The following is a 15,619-nucleotide window of genomic DNA, read 5'->3' as shown; positions in this document are numbered from 1 at the left end:
GTTTATTGCAGCTGTGGTTAGAATACAGTTTGGAATTAAAGCTCTTCCATTGTAGCCATGATGAGATTTTGGCAAAGAAGTGATGACCCTTATGAATAATTGTATTACTTTATTGTGGATTGCTGCAGACCGACATAGAGATCTTTCTAGGGGTGAATTAGGAAACGTGGGGATCTCTTGCATCTGAACTGTATCAGCTTTTCCAAGTAGGTTTGGTAGTAGGGGATAAGTGACGTAGGACTCTTAAAAGGCTGTGAAATGGTATGCATTACATAAATTGTTGCTTAGTGACTTAGACAACTACAAACACTCCTTAATAAATTTGACAGTATCTTAATTCTATGTGAAAATAGTTTTCTTGTAAAGGCTGTATTCCAGTCTAGTTAAGAGTTATTTTGTTACTTAGAGCTTCTTTGTAGTTTTCAGTGAAAGTGTGAAGTTGTGAGTTTGCTGGAGTTTAAATACTGAGTATAGCATGTAGCTTAAAAAAAGCTGAAAACAATGAAAAGAAATAGGTTTACCTGTTTATTAAAAAAATGCAAGTGGGGATGTAAGGCTATAGAAAACATTTTCAGAGAAAAAATGAATGGTTTTGTGTAGCAGAGACAAGTAGTGCTCTGTTGGGCCAACAATATTGTCTCCCTTGAGGAGAAGATCACAGCCTTTTGATGTCCTATAGTCTAGTCTTGAAATTTTCTCTATCATGTCCATTTTGGCACATTTTGGGATTAGTTTTGCAACAGTGAATATGAAAAAACAGCACCTCTGAAAGTTTCAAATGTATTGGTTATGGTTTTAGGATTTCTTTCTTCTATAGAGCTTTCTCTCTGCACGTATTTTTAAAGTGCTGTGTTTCCTTTCAGATATACCGCAAATGAGACCAAAGCCACACTATGTAATGGTTAAGAAAGATGCTGAAACCAATGAGGCAATATATTGCACAAAGGAACCTTTTATTAAGGCTCGTGTTATTGTCGTTCGATGGTTGGTGTCTTTCTGGCTTGAGCCAAAACCTCATACAGGACCTCATATTCCTGGGATGGAAGGTGAAAATGTGCCAAAGAATATTCAGGTAAAACCAAATATACAAAGAAGTGTTTGTTGTTTTTGTCTTAATTGTTACATCAGCAGCATGTGCTTCTCCAATAATTGTAACTAATGGAAAAATTTAAAGAAGGAATTTCTGAACAAATTTTCCACTTATGAGTTCACTTTAGAAGGACTCACTATGCTTCTTTTTTTTTTCCAAATTCTGCTGGTTTATTTTTAATCAAACAGACATAAGAAGCCTTGAAATGCAGTGACTCATGTCTTTTTTTTTTTCCTGAATTCGATGTACTGTTTTAAATTACACTGTTGTATAACTTAAATTGTACTGTTTAATTGTTGTACTAAAAATGAGCTATGAGATATTCTTTAATTTTTGTTTCAGAGAGCAGCTGCTAGCATGGCATCAAGGGAGGACGGCAAAAATGATAGTACTGATAAGCAGGATAAAAATGCAGAGCCAGAACAGTCTCATTCTAATACAAGTACTCTAACAGAGAGAGAACCAAGTTCTTCCAGCCTCTGCAGTATTGATGAAGAGCATTTAACTGATATTGAAATTGTCAGGAAAGTCTTTTCTTCTAAAAGGAGCAATGTTAATTTTCTAACTGAGATTTTTCGACAGGTAAAGAACCCTCTTTAGAATGCAAGAATCTTGATTATTATATTGTAAATGATCATTATGTCATGGATTTCTTTCAAGCGTATTTGCTAAGCAGAACATTTTATACATGTACAGTTTTTTCTGTTGGTCTTGCCTTTGAGGTTGAAGAATTGTAAAGTTCCTGATTTTTCTAGTTTTATTTATTTAATAACCAATTCAACAGCATTTAACTTGGGCTTTACAGTTCCCTATAGATGGGAGTGTTTGATCTTTTCATGGATCGACCCTGTAGGTATTAGAGCTCACATCCAAGCATATTAAAATAAGCCTCCTGTGGGAGTCTGCAGCTGTTAAAGAGCTGTTTTAGGAGCAATTGGATGTCCTTACCTTGATAGCGTTCATCAGAGGAGTGGGACGGATGGCTAGAGAAAGTAACAGCTTCTGCGTCTGACTTTACTGCAACTAGAAATGTTAGCTGAGCATACTCGAAATAGTGTTTCTCAACTGGAAACTATTAAGCAAATTTAAACTGAGAACATATGCTAGAATATGGAGTCTTTATTTATAACATGAAAATGCGTAACTTTGAGTTCAGTGTGGGAGAATAGAACAGGATAGACTTTTTCATTGCCCCATGTTACAGATGAAAAGATGAGATTTTTCTGAAGAACAGTAAAGAAAAATATACTGAGTTTCAGTTGAAATGCGTGACGCTAATGGCTTTAAGCAGCAGAAAATGGAACGTTTTAAGACTCCAGTGTATCTGGATGAAATTAATATTTTCAAATGAGGCAGGTAAATGTCAGAAGCTTATCCACATCCAAGGTGCTGAAGAGCTTGGACGTATTACTGAAGGAGATAACAAGAGTTACCCAAGTTCAACTGCTGCTCAAGGGTTTACAGAGTCTGTAACTTGAAATGCAGAGTCTGATTTTTTGATTGTCTGTTTAGAAACTGCCCTCTCCGGTGAAAAGGACAGCAAAGGCACTTTTCTTTGTTCTTTTCACAAGACACTCTGTGAGTTATGTGGGTTATTGGGATTTCATGTGTGGTTGTGCGATCTCGTTCAAGTCACTGTTTAGCAAGAAGTTTTCAGTGTAAGTTTAGTTCTGCCAGTTCTTTGTAATGTTTCTAAAACATTGGGGCTAAGTTACTCGAGTCAGGAGGAGGTTTCAGTTGTACTGAATGGTGGGAAGATTGTCTGTTTGTGCGTTTTAGACTCCAGGGTACAAAAAATGTATATGGGCTTAGAGAAGACTGTTAGACCTGATGCATGATAGTGTGTAACAGATGAACTTGACAGCTGAATTCTGCAATACACAACAAAATCGTGTTTTAGTGGGGCACTGGTATGAAATGTCTGTTTCCAGAGAGACAACATACCGCTTGTGTCAAGTGGGCACTCCTTAAGGACACAAGCAATGAGTTTTCAGCATTCACACCATGGACTCCATACAGCTATGTGTTAATGTAGCTTATCTGTTCTTTTTTTAATGCAGTTAGGGCATCACGGTCTTTAGTAGATGCATTTATAGTTAGTTAAAACCTGACTAATGTAAAAAGTTTCTGATCACAGCAGATACAGAAAACCTCCTGAAGAGGGCACCAATCAGCCATCACACTGACTCAAGCACACGAGTTTTTGAAACACCAATTCTGAAGTCTTTTTGGGGAGTCATTTGATTTAAGGATACTGTTTTGTAAAATCTCATTTACCTAAAGATAAGATACATGGCTACCAGTCATGTATGTCACTTGAATTTTTTGTTAGTAATTTAGAAGTGAGTTAAGTCCACTCTTCCAAGTCCTCTGAATGGAAGATGTTCTGCTTATTAATTTTGCATAGTTTTGATGAATGTCTGGGCATTAATTTCTGCAGGCTAGGTGTGAAATAGATGTACCTGTATGGATTCTCATATCTCTGTCTCTGGCAGTGAATTTTTCTAAGTACTTTATTGACTTTTCTTTTTAAAACATTTGTTTCATGTTTTTAGTTTACAGGTGAATAAAGTGAGCAAACATTTAGGTTCAGAAGTAATTTATTTGTTAAGATCCTACAGTGGTTGTATTCCCCCTCCCTCCCTTCCTTAGGGTGTGTACATTATAGAGCCCAGTTTGATTTCAAGTATTGTAATTGGGTTTTTGTTTGTTTCTTTTTCTACTCACAGGCATTTCTGTTGCCGATATGTGAAGCAGCTGCCATGAGGAAAGTGGTAAAGGTGTATCAGGAATGGATTCAGCAAGAAGACAAGCCTTTATTTATGAAAGAGCCTGAAGAAATAATGCAGTGCACAACTGTAGACTGTGATGAAAGTGTTGTTGACCCCAGTTCATCAGAGAAAACAAAAGAAAGAGAAGAGGTAAAATATTGTTGGTTAATATGTGTGCATCTCTTGGATACACTAACAGACAGAGAATTGGCTCTCTCAACAGATTCTATGTGGTTTAATTTGATCTCGGAGCATCTGTTGGGGAGAATCAATGGTAATTAAACAGTGCATGAATGGGCTACCAATTTGATTCATTATATGTAGATTTTAAATGTGGTTAGTACAATTTAAAGTTTCATACAGTTTTATGAACTGTTCTCAAGATGTGGATTATACAGTATGCCAACTTTCAGCTCTGTAGAAATTGTATACAAATAAAAGAATGAGGAACATAGTAGTTATTTTATCCATATACGTCAAAATAATTGTTACTAACTTCTTAAAGTGTAGGTGTGTCTTTAAGATGCATCTTAAACATCTGTCTACCATTGTTTATTATTTAATATCTATTACAACCTTTTTGCTTTAATATAAAACCAAAATACATCTCTACAAATCTATGGGATTTTAAGAAAAAAACATTTTTCAGGAAAAAGGGATGAACTCCAGTCATGTTAGAAATTCAAACTGGGCAAGAAATGGCTGTTACGAAGATACATTGCATAAAATGTCCGAAATTGATACTGAAGAGCAAAATGTCCGAGCTGGAGTGCAGTCAGTATTGCAGGTATGAAATAGACTTGATATCTAATTTTCATCCTAATAATAAAGGTCTTGGTATCAGTACATAGAGTGAAATATAATGCAGTAGTCCTGCAAGGGAAACCCATGCTCCTTCAAAGCATCTGTGAATTTTTAAAATACAGCTTGAATGATTTTCTGAATAGGGTTTCTTACTGTCCTGTACACTGTTATATATTGAAATAAACTTTGTAAATGAAATCACTTTTAAATTCAAATAGTTACAATAATTTAAGCTTCCTCATCTTTGCATACAATGACTGTTTAGATTATGAGATGTTTCTGAGAAAAGGAACAGTGAAGTATCTTCATCTGTTTACAGTGTATTACTAAGGTTTACACATCTGAGAGTGCCAAGGAGATTCTTCATGTTGAAGTTTTTACAAAAAGGTTCATTTGACCAGTGAATATCTTTTTTTAGCCCAAAACGGACTCAAGACATCAGTCGAACCCAGTACCATGTCTGAATTTGAGATGTTTCCCAACCTGGAACCACATTTGATGTTTTCTGTGAATTGAGAATCCAAGACTTCTGTCTTGAGTTTTCTTTCCATTTAATTCTTGCATAGATTTATTTCTAAGCACTTAGAATATGGTAGGTTAATTAGTTGAGGCTTGGCGAATTTAAAGCTGCATAAGAGTAGTTTTTAATTATTAAAATCGAGAACTCTCAGTGGAAAGAAATTACAACTGTAGAACCAATGTCTGCCTGTGCACATGGATTAAGAAAGACAAATAAAAATTTATTTGAAATCTAGGGCTCACTGTGATTCAGATACTTCCGAAACTTACGTAAGAATATAACAACACTTCAGTAGTAGCTCCTGTAACTCCTTGCCTACTTTGTTTTCGTCATTTTCATTCTGAAAGCCCTAATTCAGTGTCCACTGAAGTCAGCCACTTTGGAGAAGGTATCGGATTTCCTACTTTTGGTAAGCTTTATCAATCACAGTGGGATAAATTTTTTGGTTTCCCAGAACATAATACAGGCCTTGTCATGCGAGACACACACTGTGTACCAGGACTATTTCAAGCAGTTTAGCATATATTATACTAGTCAGTTGCTGGTTTACAGGTGAGCTTTTGGATAGTGGACTCCTTTACTGGGACATTTTTGTCCATTGTATTCAAATAATTGTATTGAGTAGATTGTTGTACCATCTGTCTATGAGAGCAAAAATATACAAGTATGTTTTGTAGAAAAAAAATCAGTCTTGTTGTTGCTTTATGATCACAGCAAGCTAACTTAGGTTTAACTATGTACTTCTGAGTGCATATGCAGTTTTTTCTGTTAATCACAGATTTTGTCTTCCTGGTTACTATCAACTGAATTGCTGAAAACATCAAAGTGCTTCAAGCTCATAACATCCACTTCTTTCTGCTTATAGGTTTTTATAATAAATTCTTCAAATATATTCTTTCTTGAACCTGCAAATGAAATTAAAGCTCTGCTGGATGAACACACTGATATGTGTAAACGCATTCTTAATATCTACCGTCACATGGTAGTCCAAGTGACAATGGACAAGAAGACATGGTAAAATGCTAATGTTTTTATCTTAGATTATTAGTTCACAAGATAAATGTGAAAATTTACTTGGCAGTAAACACAATAGAGAGGTTTTGACTATGTGAACCAGTTTTTCTAGATGAGTAAATACATGGACTTAAACATCACAGACAACTTGCCACAGGGGAAGAGGTTATCTGCTTTGTTGAAGCCAGTGGTAAGAACCTAGTTAGTTTGAGGCAGCGTAACCCTCAGTGAAAAAGAAAGTGAGCCAGGATATATAGACTACTGCTAAGGAGCTACTGATGACTCTTTCCAGGGCGTTTTGCTAAAGTGCTAAATACGAAAACATACATGAAGCTTCACAGCCTTATTTGAATATAAACAAAAAATCCTCAAATAAGCATGGATAACTATTACAGTCAGGTGTGGGTTGCTCTTGATCTGCAGGGTCCGTGTATTCTATAACTGTTTTGTTCCTTTCCAGTGCTTAAGGTGCCTAGCAGGTACAAGGGACCCACTTTCACATTAATTTCTATTACTTCCCTGTCTCCTATAAGTAACCGTCTCTAGTGAGGTAATATATTGCCACTGTTCTCCATTGCAAGGAAACAGTAGCAAGGTGATTTCAAATGGCTGATTTACTCCATTTTAACATGACTTGCATTCAGTCTGTCACTAGTATTTCCTGAATTCTGGGTAAGTAGAGCTGGCATTACATGTCATGTGAAATTTGTCTCCTCTTGTGAGGAAATAAGTCAGTTCAAGGCTAGCCACTGGGAAGTTTGGGAGTAATAACTGAAAACAGATTCCATTTATTATTTTCTTCCCCAGTTTCACATCACTGTAAGAAAGTGACTCTAGGCTGTGATGGCAAAGATTGTGCCACACAAAATAATGGATGAAGTATGTTGATGATAATGTGTCATCATTGCCAAAACCTGTCACTGATACCAAAAAAAACCCAAACTAAAAAAGAAATAAAAACTCTAGTTTGGAAACACAATCAAAACTTTGCCTGTAATTTCAGGCCATTGAAGGTTATACACTTGCATGACCTGGCAGAAGATGTTAGAAGGTGATGGGTTCCTCACTCTTAAGTGTGAAAAGAAGATTGGAGTAATTGCTTTTGCAAGAACCAAGTTAGGCTGTTTGTAATCACTATGTCCTGTTTGGAATGTGTTTGAGCAAGTCAGGCTTGGTTATCATCTTTAAAAGTACACTGGTATATACAGAAGTATAACAAAGTGGTAACTCCAAGTTTAATATTGTTTTGCAGGGAACAGATGCTACTTGTGCTGCTCAGGGTTACTGAATCTGTGCTGAAAATACCACCCCAAACTTTCTTGCAGTATCAAGGCAGAAAAAACTCCACTTTAGCTGGAAGACTTGCAGGACCTCTTTTCCAGGCAATTAAAAATAAATTCACTTTCATTAACTCAGCTTAACTTTGACCAAGAGATTAGATGCAACAACCACTGTCAGCTAGTTTGTTATCTTAAATAATTGATCATGTTACCTAGATAATGTGAATGGTGTGGGTTAAAGAGCTGGCTATATTTGTTCCTTTCTGTCCTATATTTAGTGACACCGTGACAATGAGTTTTGGGGTACTGTGAAATTAAAACATTCTCGTCCTTCAGCTGATTTGAGATAACTGTCAATGTGTGCAGTTTTAGCCCGTTTCCATTGCAGAATTAGCTCAAGTCAGCACAAAATCTTCTGTGCTATCCATGTCTAACTAACTGATTTTTTTGTTCCTCAGAGTAAGCTGTAGCAGATCGTTTCAAAGTTTATTGCTGCAGACTGCTATTGTGGTGGCTTCTGTGTAAATAGGATCTGTAAAGTCTCTAAACTCTTTAGTAGGGGAAAAAAAGGATACACAAGATAGGAATGTGATGAGAACTAATTGAGAAAGTATTCCAAAACTCCTTGGCAAAACTTACAAGATACCAAGAGATCTTTAAAGTGTCAAACCAAATGTTCCTGTATCTAAGTCAGAAACCCATGTTAGTGTAACACATTTGAATTCATGAAAAATCTGTGTGTACTGGTGAGGCAAAGAATGTCAGGACTACACAGATTTCTGTGGCAGCTAGAAACTTCTTTTTAAGCCGTAACATTTGAATGCTGTCATGTTCGGAACCCAACTTTTCCCACTTTATTCTTGTAGACTCTTATAGTAGCTTGGATCAAAGCGAATCTAAACGTGTACATCTCTCGAGAACTTTGGGATGACTTGCTGTCTGTAATGTCATCGCTGACATATTGGGAAGAGCTGGCCACTGAGTGGTCACTGACAATGGAGACACTAACTAAAGTATTAGCTAGAAACTTATATAGCCTGGACCTCAGTGACCTGCCGTTGGATAAATTAAGTGAGCAGAAACAGAAGAAACACAAAGGCAAAGGTAAGACAACACTGTATACACATGGTTTGAATTTGAGCTAGGGTAATGAGACATGGGGCACAGCAGAATTTTGGTCTAGCCTTTTTAGTACACCTAATCAGTCAACTCTATCACCTGAAATAACCCAGTTTCTTTAAGATAAGGCTGCTTTTTAGAACCACCACAAAATCTCCACTTAAAGATTCAGTTGTGCGAATAGTTAGGCACATACGGAATGTAGTTCGTAAAGGTGTGTTGAATTTAACCTAAAACGTTACACTGTAGTGAGTTATGCCTTTCTCCTTTTATTAATGCAATTAAATAGTTGACGCCCAATCATAACTTCTTGAAAGTAACAAAGATTACACATCTGATAAAAATTAGCTAGCTAGTAAGTGGCTAATGCAAGCACAATTGGAATATTGATCCTGAAATCCAATGAATGTTGTTTTAAATAAGAAATGTAAGATGAACATGGTTTTGTTTGGGTTCTAATTCATCACTAAGCCATGGTGAAGACAGGTTTTGTCAAAGTGACCTTGTTGGACTGTTTAAGAGAAAGGATACTTTTCATAATCCATATGAACAGTACTAGTTTTTAAACCGATTCCTAAACAATGCAGGAAATGCTCTGTAGGACATAATATGGGGAGAGGAGGTGGCTGCTTGCTTATAATGGCACAGTTCTGAAACTGGTAAGGGATAGGAAGTCTGTCCTTCTGGATAGACTGCTGGCTTGAGAGTTGCAAAACCTGGATTCGCTTCCCCGAGCAGAGACTTTCTGCATGTGGCCATTTCCGCTTCTGTAAAACATGGGTAACGTTACTGTTCTCCTTTAAAAGTGCTTTAAGATCTAATAGTGAGAGGCAGGATTACATTTAGGCTGAGTAATAAAGCTGGAATAAAAGTGTAATTTTTAGCCTACTTTTTAATCTCTGTGTTCTGATTGATGTGGTTCTCCAGCCAAACCTGAGGGAGTGCACTGCCTACAGTATCCTAGGGTTTGTCAGTGAAAAGTAATCTATATGGATGTTCATTTCCTTCTCCTGAAGAGAGTGTTCCTGTGGGCTTTTTTTTGCTAGAAGCATTTCACATGCTTCCAAATTTCTCATCTTGGGCAAGGGAGTTATTCACACTTCTGTTTTATTTTTCTGGTGTGTGACAACTGGACAAAAATACATTTCTCTGTAGTTGACCCTGAGAGGTTGTTCTAGACTATGTGTTTTTGTTTTCCTACACTATACAGCCGCCGCCTTTTTTTTTTTGCAAAAGACACAGTTTAAAAAAAGTAATTTGATGTGAGATAAGAACGTGTGTAGTTATTTGAATACAGGCTTAAAAAACAATTTGCATCATCTGTATCACCTGTGCAGAGCCGCATGAGAAGACTTTATGTTAGCCTTCAGTAACAGAAATCCAGAGGAAGCCTCTGCTGTTAAATGGGAGTTGCAGAGTTAGTTCCAGCTAGGGAAGTAATAAATATTGTACAAATTATACCAAATTTCTTTGCCCTTGTTCATGTGCTAATAATAATGAACGTGTTGTACTAGGGCGCACTTTCCAAGAAGATGCCCTTTTAATGATTGTAATTCTTTATGAAGTATAATTTTGGATTATATGAGTTCAATGGGGATAAGGAAATACATGGCAAATATTCCTTAGGTTACTTTTTTTTTTTTACATACAGTTGTTTTGACAGCTCCTCATACGAGCTTCGTTTACTTCAATATAAATATCAAATCTGAATTTGTTCCATATTTTCTTAATCTTAGTATAGTGTATTTTTGTGAATTTCCAAAGAACCTTGTTCTCTGAACGCATCATCCCGATTTTTGCTTTTGCATTTGGTGTTAAATTATTCATCTTTATTTCATGTTCCTCAAACTTCATGAAATTATTTGGAAAAAATCCCACAATATTAATGGTCTGTAAGGTATGATTTTGTGTGTCTTGTCTAATAGGAACAGCAAAGGAAAAGTTTCTATAGTTACACATTTTTATCAGGCCACAACCTTTGTAAAACCGTTTTTCTTGTGGTTTGCACTTGATTGGTCAGAAAAGAGGATCACAATAGTTTAATAGCACCAACACTGAAGAAGTTTGAGTATCCCTCAGTGTTAATGCTGGCTGAGTGGGTTTATATGTTTAAAAACCAGTAATGTGCTGTTTAGCTTTTAAAATTACGCTTGCTTTCATAACATAATTTATTCTATCCAACTTAAAATTCTTTGAAAGAACACAAATACAGATATCTGGTGATACAGAATAGAAGTGAATAGATTTACAATTCTATTTTTGCAGGAGTTGGGCATGAGTTCCCCAAATCTTCTGTTGATAAGTCCTTTTCTAGAGGCTGGAGCCGTGATCAGCCTGGACAAGCACCAATGAGACAACGCAGTGCTACAACCACTGGCTCGCCAGGAACAGAAAAGGCAAGAAGTATTGTACGGCAGAAAACAGTTGGTACGTATCTGTAAAAGCTGATATAAGTGACATATGAGAAAGGATAAGGAATTAATAACTGACTTCTGTAGCGACATGGATAACTTCTTTCCACTAGAGTATACTATCTGTAATAATTAGTTAAATGTGTAAATTATGCAGCCTTATGTGCTGAAGGGTAGCGGAATAGCTTGTGGTTACTAGAATTACAGTTACTGCAAATGAAAGTAATGCAGTTGATGTATTAATTCTTGATGAGTTTGATCACATGCTTAAGCTGGATTAGAAAAATAATACTGTTGTATGTATAAGAAAGAGGAAAAAGCTGGAATGATTTGAGCAATGGTATGGATAGATGGGTAATAGAAGGCTTTTTATGTGTGCAGTTTCAGAAACTTCACAAAGTAGGTTGGTTATTTTCCAATAGTGCAAAGAAAAGTGTGTGGAATATCTATATATATGCATAGTTTATAAAATGTGTTGGCTTTTACTATACCCTGAATCTTGCATCAATGAAAGATTGGGATGTATGTGTGCAATGCTACATTTCTGAAGTCATCTACTTCTCAACTTCATTGCTTGCAGGTACTCTGTCCTGTGTTACAAGTGAGTGATGCTAAACAGTGCTTTAGGTGGACTGCTGAAAAGAAAACTCAATTTATGTTTGCGTGATTTGCTTAGAATATCTTAACGTGAACTGGACTACAAATTTCTTTACTCTGTTGTCTTACCTTGATGATCTCAGTGCTATCCCTTATATGAAGGAAAATTGAGCTGATTTTACTTTTTTATTTAAAAGAAGAACATTTAAGGAATATCTCTTGCTTTTTTACTCTCTGTAGTAGTAGTGGCTTTGGTCATTGTTGTTGCTTCACTGAGATGTCTTGGAAGCAGGTACATTCAGACACAGTTTTAGAAACTGGGGATGCATATTGGCAGTTCAATATACAATTGTGTTAGCTTTTCAGAAATTAACATTTTCTTTCTCTTTCAAAAAATATTTGCAGTTAATTTTTTTAATTCTCAGAGGTTATTTAGCCAAAGTTTTGATTTGAATGTTCTTCAAAATTCTCTTTTCTTGATGTGTGAGAGTTAATTGTTCTGTAAGCGGTACAGACACATGAGAAAATGAAATCACTACTCCACAATTTCTTGTCTTTGTCATGCATTCAAATGCTACACAGCTTTTCCTGTATCTCATGCTGACAGCACCTTGTTTGACTAAAGTTTTCCTTATGGATCACAGATGCTTTAAATGTAATTTCTGCTTTGCTGTAGATAGTCTGCGATTAACTGTTGTGGTGTTTTTATTTTAAATCTTAATTGTCTTAACAAGGTAAAGCTCATGTTAAAATTTCTTCTTCCCAAATTGTTAATATTTCACATATTCTGTCAGAAGGTTATGTTGTTTGGTCAATTTATTAATGGTTTTGTTTTGCTGCTGTTTGAAAGATGGCTATTTATATGATGTTATCCTTAAAATGAATGAAATTTATCCTAATCAAGCTATCTATTGACCTGGTTAGTAGCAAAGTAATCTGATTTTAGTTTCACTGTACTTCAGCTCCATGGTTTTGTTCCTTGCCTCCAATTATCTTACAGATTTGATATTAATAAGCCAAGTTTGTATTATTGTAACCAGTTAAAATTTCAGCTCTATTCATGTTGTAGAATACCATCTGTGGACAAGCATCACAGCATTAGTAGGGTGATTTTAAAAGATGTAAAGCCCAAAAAGAGTTACCAGAGCCAGAATCCCAAACTCTTAATTTTTTTTTTTTTTTAAATGTTGGTGAAGAATATGTTACAAAAGCATGTGTCTTAACTGTCTGCAAACAGTTGCTTGTTATTATGTCTCAGGTCTGCTAAGAGAGCTGTTCGGATGCTTCGGATGCTTTTTATTATGTGCCGTTAACACAGGGTCACATATTAAAAAAACTGGTTTGCAGTCACAATGAGTAAAATTTTCTATAGAACATTTTGCTGGTCAGATCTTCTCCTTCAGTTTAACATTAGCTTCACAAGCTAAGTCTGGAATTGAGTCAGACCTCAGATATGTTGCATGATACCTGACAAGTAGTATATTTCCTTTGATTGTGAGTAATATACTCTTTGTATCTGAGTAAGACGGATATGCGTGTTGAATATTTCATGGTGAGAGAAAGCTGGGGTTTCTTTTTGTCTATTTTACGTTGTACACATTTTGTGTGCATCTGTGCACTTCTATTTTTTGAGCCATCCTCATGCTAGCACACATTTATTGCTGCACCAAATTTGTGTGTGTGTTACTCCAATAAAAGTCACAGCTTTTCTGATATGCAGTGTGTACATTTTTAGCCTGAACTTATGTAAAGTGATTTTTGGAAAAGGGCCTTAAAACATGGTATGCATATGGGTTGAAAAATCTTTTGTAGGGTTAGATACAGAATTTGTGGCTTAGGCAGCAGGTTCTAGTCCCATAAAAATACCAGATCAGAAAGAATTTACTATTTTGTCTATAGACAGTGGTGGAAGATTATAAACTGTCAAATGTGTAGTCCACATTCTGGTATTAAGTCAGCCACTACTTAACTGAACGTGACACATCTTATTTAAAATAATAATTCACTGAGATGACATTTTACTTTTATAGCATCTCAGAGTTAATTTCACTTTCAATAAAAGTACACAGCAATTTTTCCTTCAAAAGTTTCTGTAGATTTCCACCTTCCAAATTGTAAATGGCTTGTTCTGTCCTCCCTTGCTAGTTTCAGTGTAATATGGTGGAAAAGTTCCAGTCAAATCACAAGGGACACTTCATATTAGGATTTATAGTCAACACAGTATCCAATCTCAAAAGCTTGGTTTATTTAGAATTGTAGAATCATGTAGGTTGGAAAAGATCCTTAAGATTTACTGTGTAGCTTGTTATTATTCTCTTGCATACATTCATTTTGAGATGCACAATGATAAATGTAATGCATCTGATCATCACTGTATCCTGAATTTTATTATTGTGTCTCTTAAACAGAGATGTTAAAGCCTTACACGTAAATGACTTTTTTAAAAAAATTGGTTTCTGTCTTATAAGCAAAGTTTAATAGAGAATGGCTTCAGTCTTAAAACGTCTGTCTTTCTGAATTGTTTTTTCAAACTGATGTTAAGACTCCACTTAAGTTGTGCTACATTTGTCAGATGTGTTTTCTGCTCTATGTACATTGACCTGCCCAAGATATCTGCATGTTGCTGTTAGGGACAATTCTTTAACCTGATTTAGAAGTGTGATGTGCTTGACTTTCACTGCACTGCATTCCTCTACTTCTGATTTCCGTGTAGATCGGGTGCACTAGGATTCCAAGTCTGTGTTACATGTTGTTTTGAAACTATATATAGAGAAGTGCAAAGACTAACTAAATATTGTACTGACAGTATTTATGTAAGATGCACTGAAGTTTCCTTAAAAGAAGTTTATCAGCAACTTTTTTAAAAAAAGTGATCAAATTTGCAACAGTTTGAAAATCAAGTTGCTTGAAACAATTAATACTACTTTTTGAAGAACTTCAAGTGTACTTTGAGATTGAATGCATTATCGGTTCTTGCTATGTCTTACTCTGACAAAGGATAATAGATGTTATGAAGATTCATTTTAAATCTATTGGAAAAGCTGCAGATAAAACCTTGATCGTGATGCTGCAATTCTTATGTAAGTTTTCCACTCGGTAGGACTGTTGGCAAGAGAGGAGATACGAAAAGGTGAATTAGGATCAGTTTAGGAAGATTTACCCGGTATCGATTAAAACCCAGACCCTATGGATAGGAAACCATGTAGTGCTTTTTGTTGTCAAACCATTTCACTTCAGTCACTTGGTTTTTAATGTGGAACTGTAACAAGTTGTGTTGCAAATTTCTCTGCACAGAACTGGTCATTTTCTCCTTATGCTTTTGAATGTCTTTAGGAGAATCTTGAATTCAAGAGTATGGGTGTGTGTAAAGTTCAGAGATATTTTTTCAGGAGTAAACCAAAGGAAACTAGAAAAATGCAAATGTAGTGTAAGTTGCTTTTCCTGTTAAAAAATTTCAAGTTCTGAGTGCTTGTGGAATGACTTGAACTTTGATTTTTCAACCCCTGATGCAGTGGGAAAAAAAGTGTTAATCAGTTTCTTGATTTTTGAATGCAAAATCTCCGTAATCCTCATAATAAAGGCATTGTTGCTGCTTTACATAAAAGTTAAAAAATCAAAATGTCTTATGTGTCCACTGATTTTTTTCTTTCTTACAGCTCTGCCAATATCTGCCGTGCTGAAATGTTTTAATTTTTGAATTTTCTTCTTTTTTATCTTTGTTTTCTCTGTTGCTGCTTTTTCTGTGACACAAGCCTTTCATTATAGTCACTCTTCTTTTTTCCTTCCCCACTTCTTTCTTTTCCTTTTTAAAGCCATGAGAAGCCGATCCATTGGTGAATGTGCTCTGCCATCGGCCTATATACGCAGTGCTAAAAGTGCTCCTGTTCTGATCCATACTTCCAAACCCTTCTTGCCTGATATTGTTCTCACTCCCCTTTCTGATGAGCTTTCAGGTAGTGCCACCTCTGCTAATTTCTGCACCCCCTTTATCACTTTTTTAAACCTTCTGCTTT

General features: G+C 35.8%; 1 protein-coding gene across 13 annotated transcripts in view; it reads left to right on the top strand.

The window, feature by feature from the left end:
• Positions 1-15,619, top strand: part of RALGAPA1 (Ral GTPase activating protein catalytic subunit alpha 1) — a 141,847-nt gene that overhangs the window by 28,219 nt on the left and 98,009 nt on the right. For 9 of the 13 annotated variants that reach the window (XM_075425364.1, XM_075425363.1, XM_075425358.1 and 6 more), the window contains 9 exons: positions 864-1,072; positions 1,433-1,672; positions 3,820-4,011; positions 4,511-4,648; positions 6,051-6,199; positions 7,452-7,581; positions 8,346-8,583; positions 10,864-11,025; positions 15,419-15,559. In XM_075425364.1, coding sequence (XP_075281479.1) covers positions 864-1,072; positions 1,433-1,672; positions 3,820-4,011; positions 4,511-4,648; positions 6,051-6,199; positions 7,452-7,581; positions 8,346-8,583; positions 10,864-11,025; positions 15,419-15,559 — 1,599 coding nt within the window. The remainder of the gene's footprint in view (positions 1-863; positions 1,073-1,432; positions 1,673-3,819; positions 4,012-4,510; positions 4,649-6,050; positions 6,200-7,451; positions 7,582-8,345; positions 8,584-10,863; positions 11,026-15,418; positions 15,560-15,619) is intronic. The other 4 variants (XM_075425367.1, XM_075425366.1, XM_075425365.1 and 1 more) reach the window with 1 other exon arrangement.

The sequence above is a fragment of the Opisthocomus hoazin genome, chromosome 7 (genome assembly GCF_030867145.1).
Source record: "Opisthocomus hoazin isolate bOpiHoa1 chromosome 7, bOpiHoa1.hap1, whole genome shotgun sequence".
Classification (NCBI taxonomy): domain Eukaryota; kingdom Metazoa; phylum Chordata; class Aves; order Opisthocomiformes; family Opisthocomidae; genus Opisthocomus; species Opisthocomus hoazin.
The sequence above is the reverse complement of the archived record's forward strand: the minus strand, read 5'-3'. Positions and strand labels throughout refer to the sequence as shown.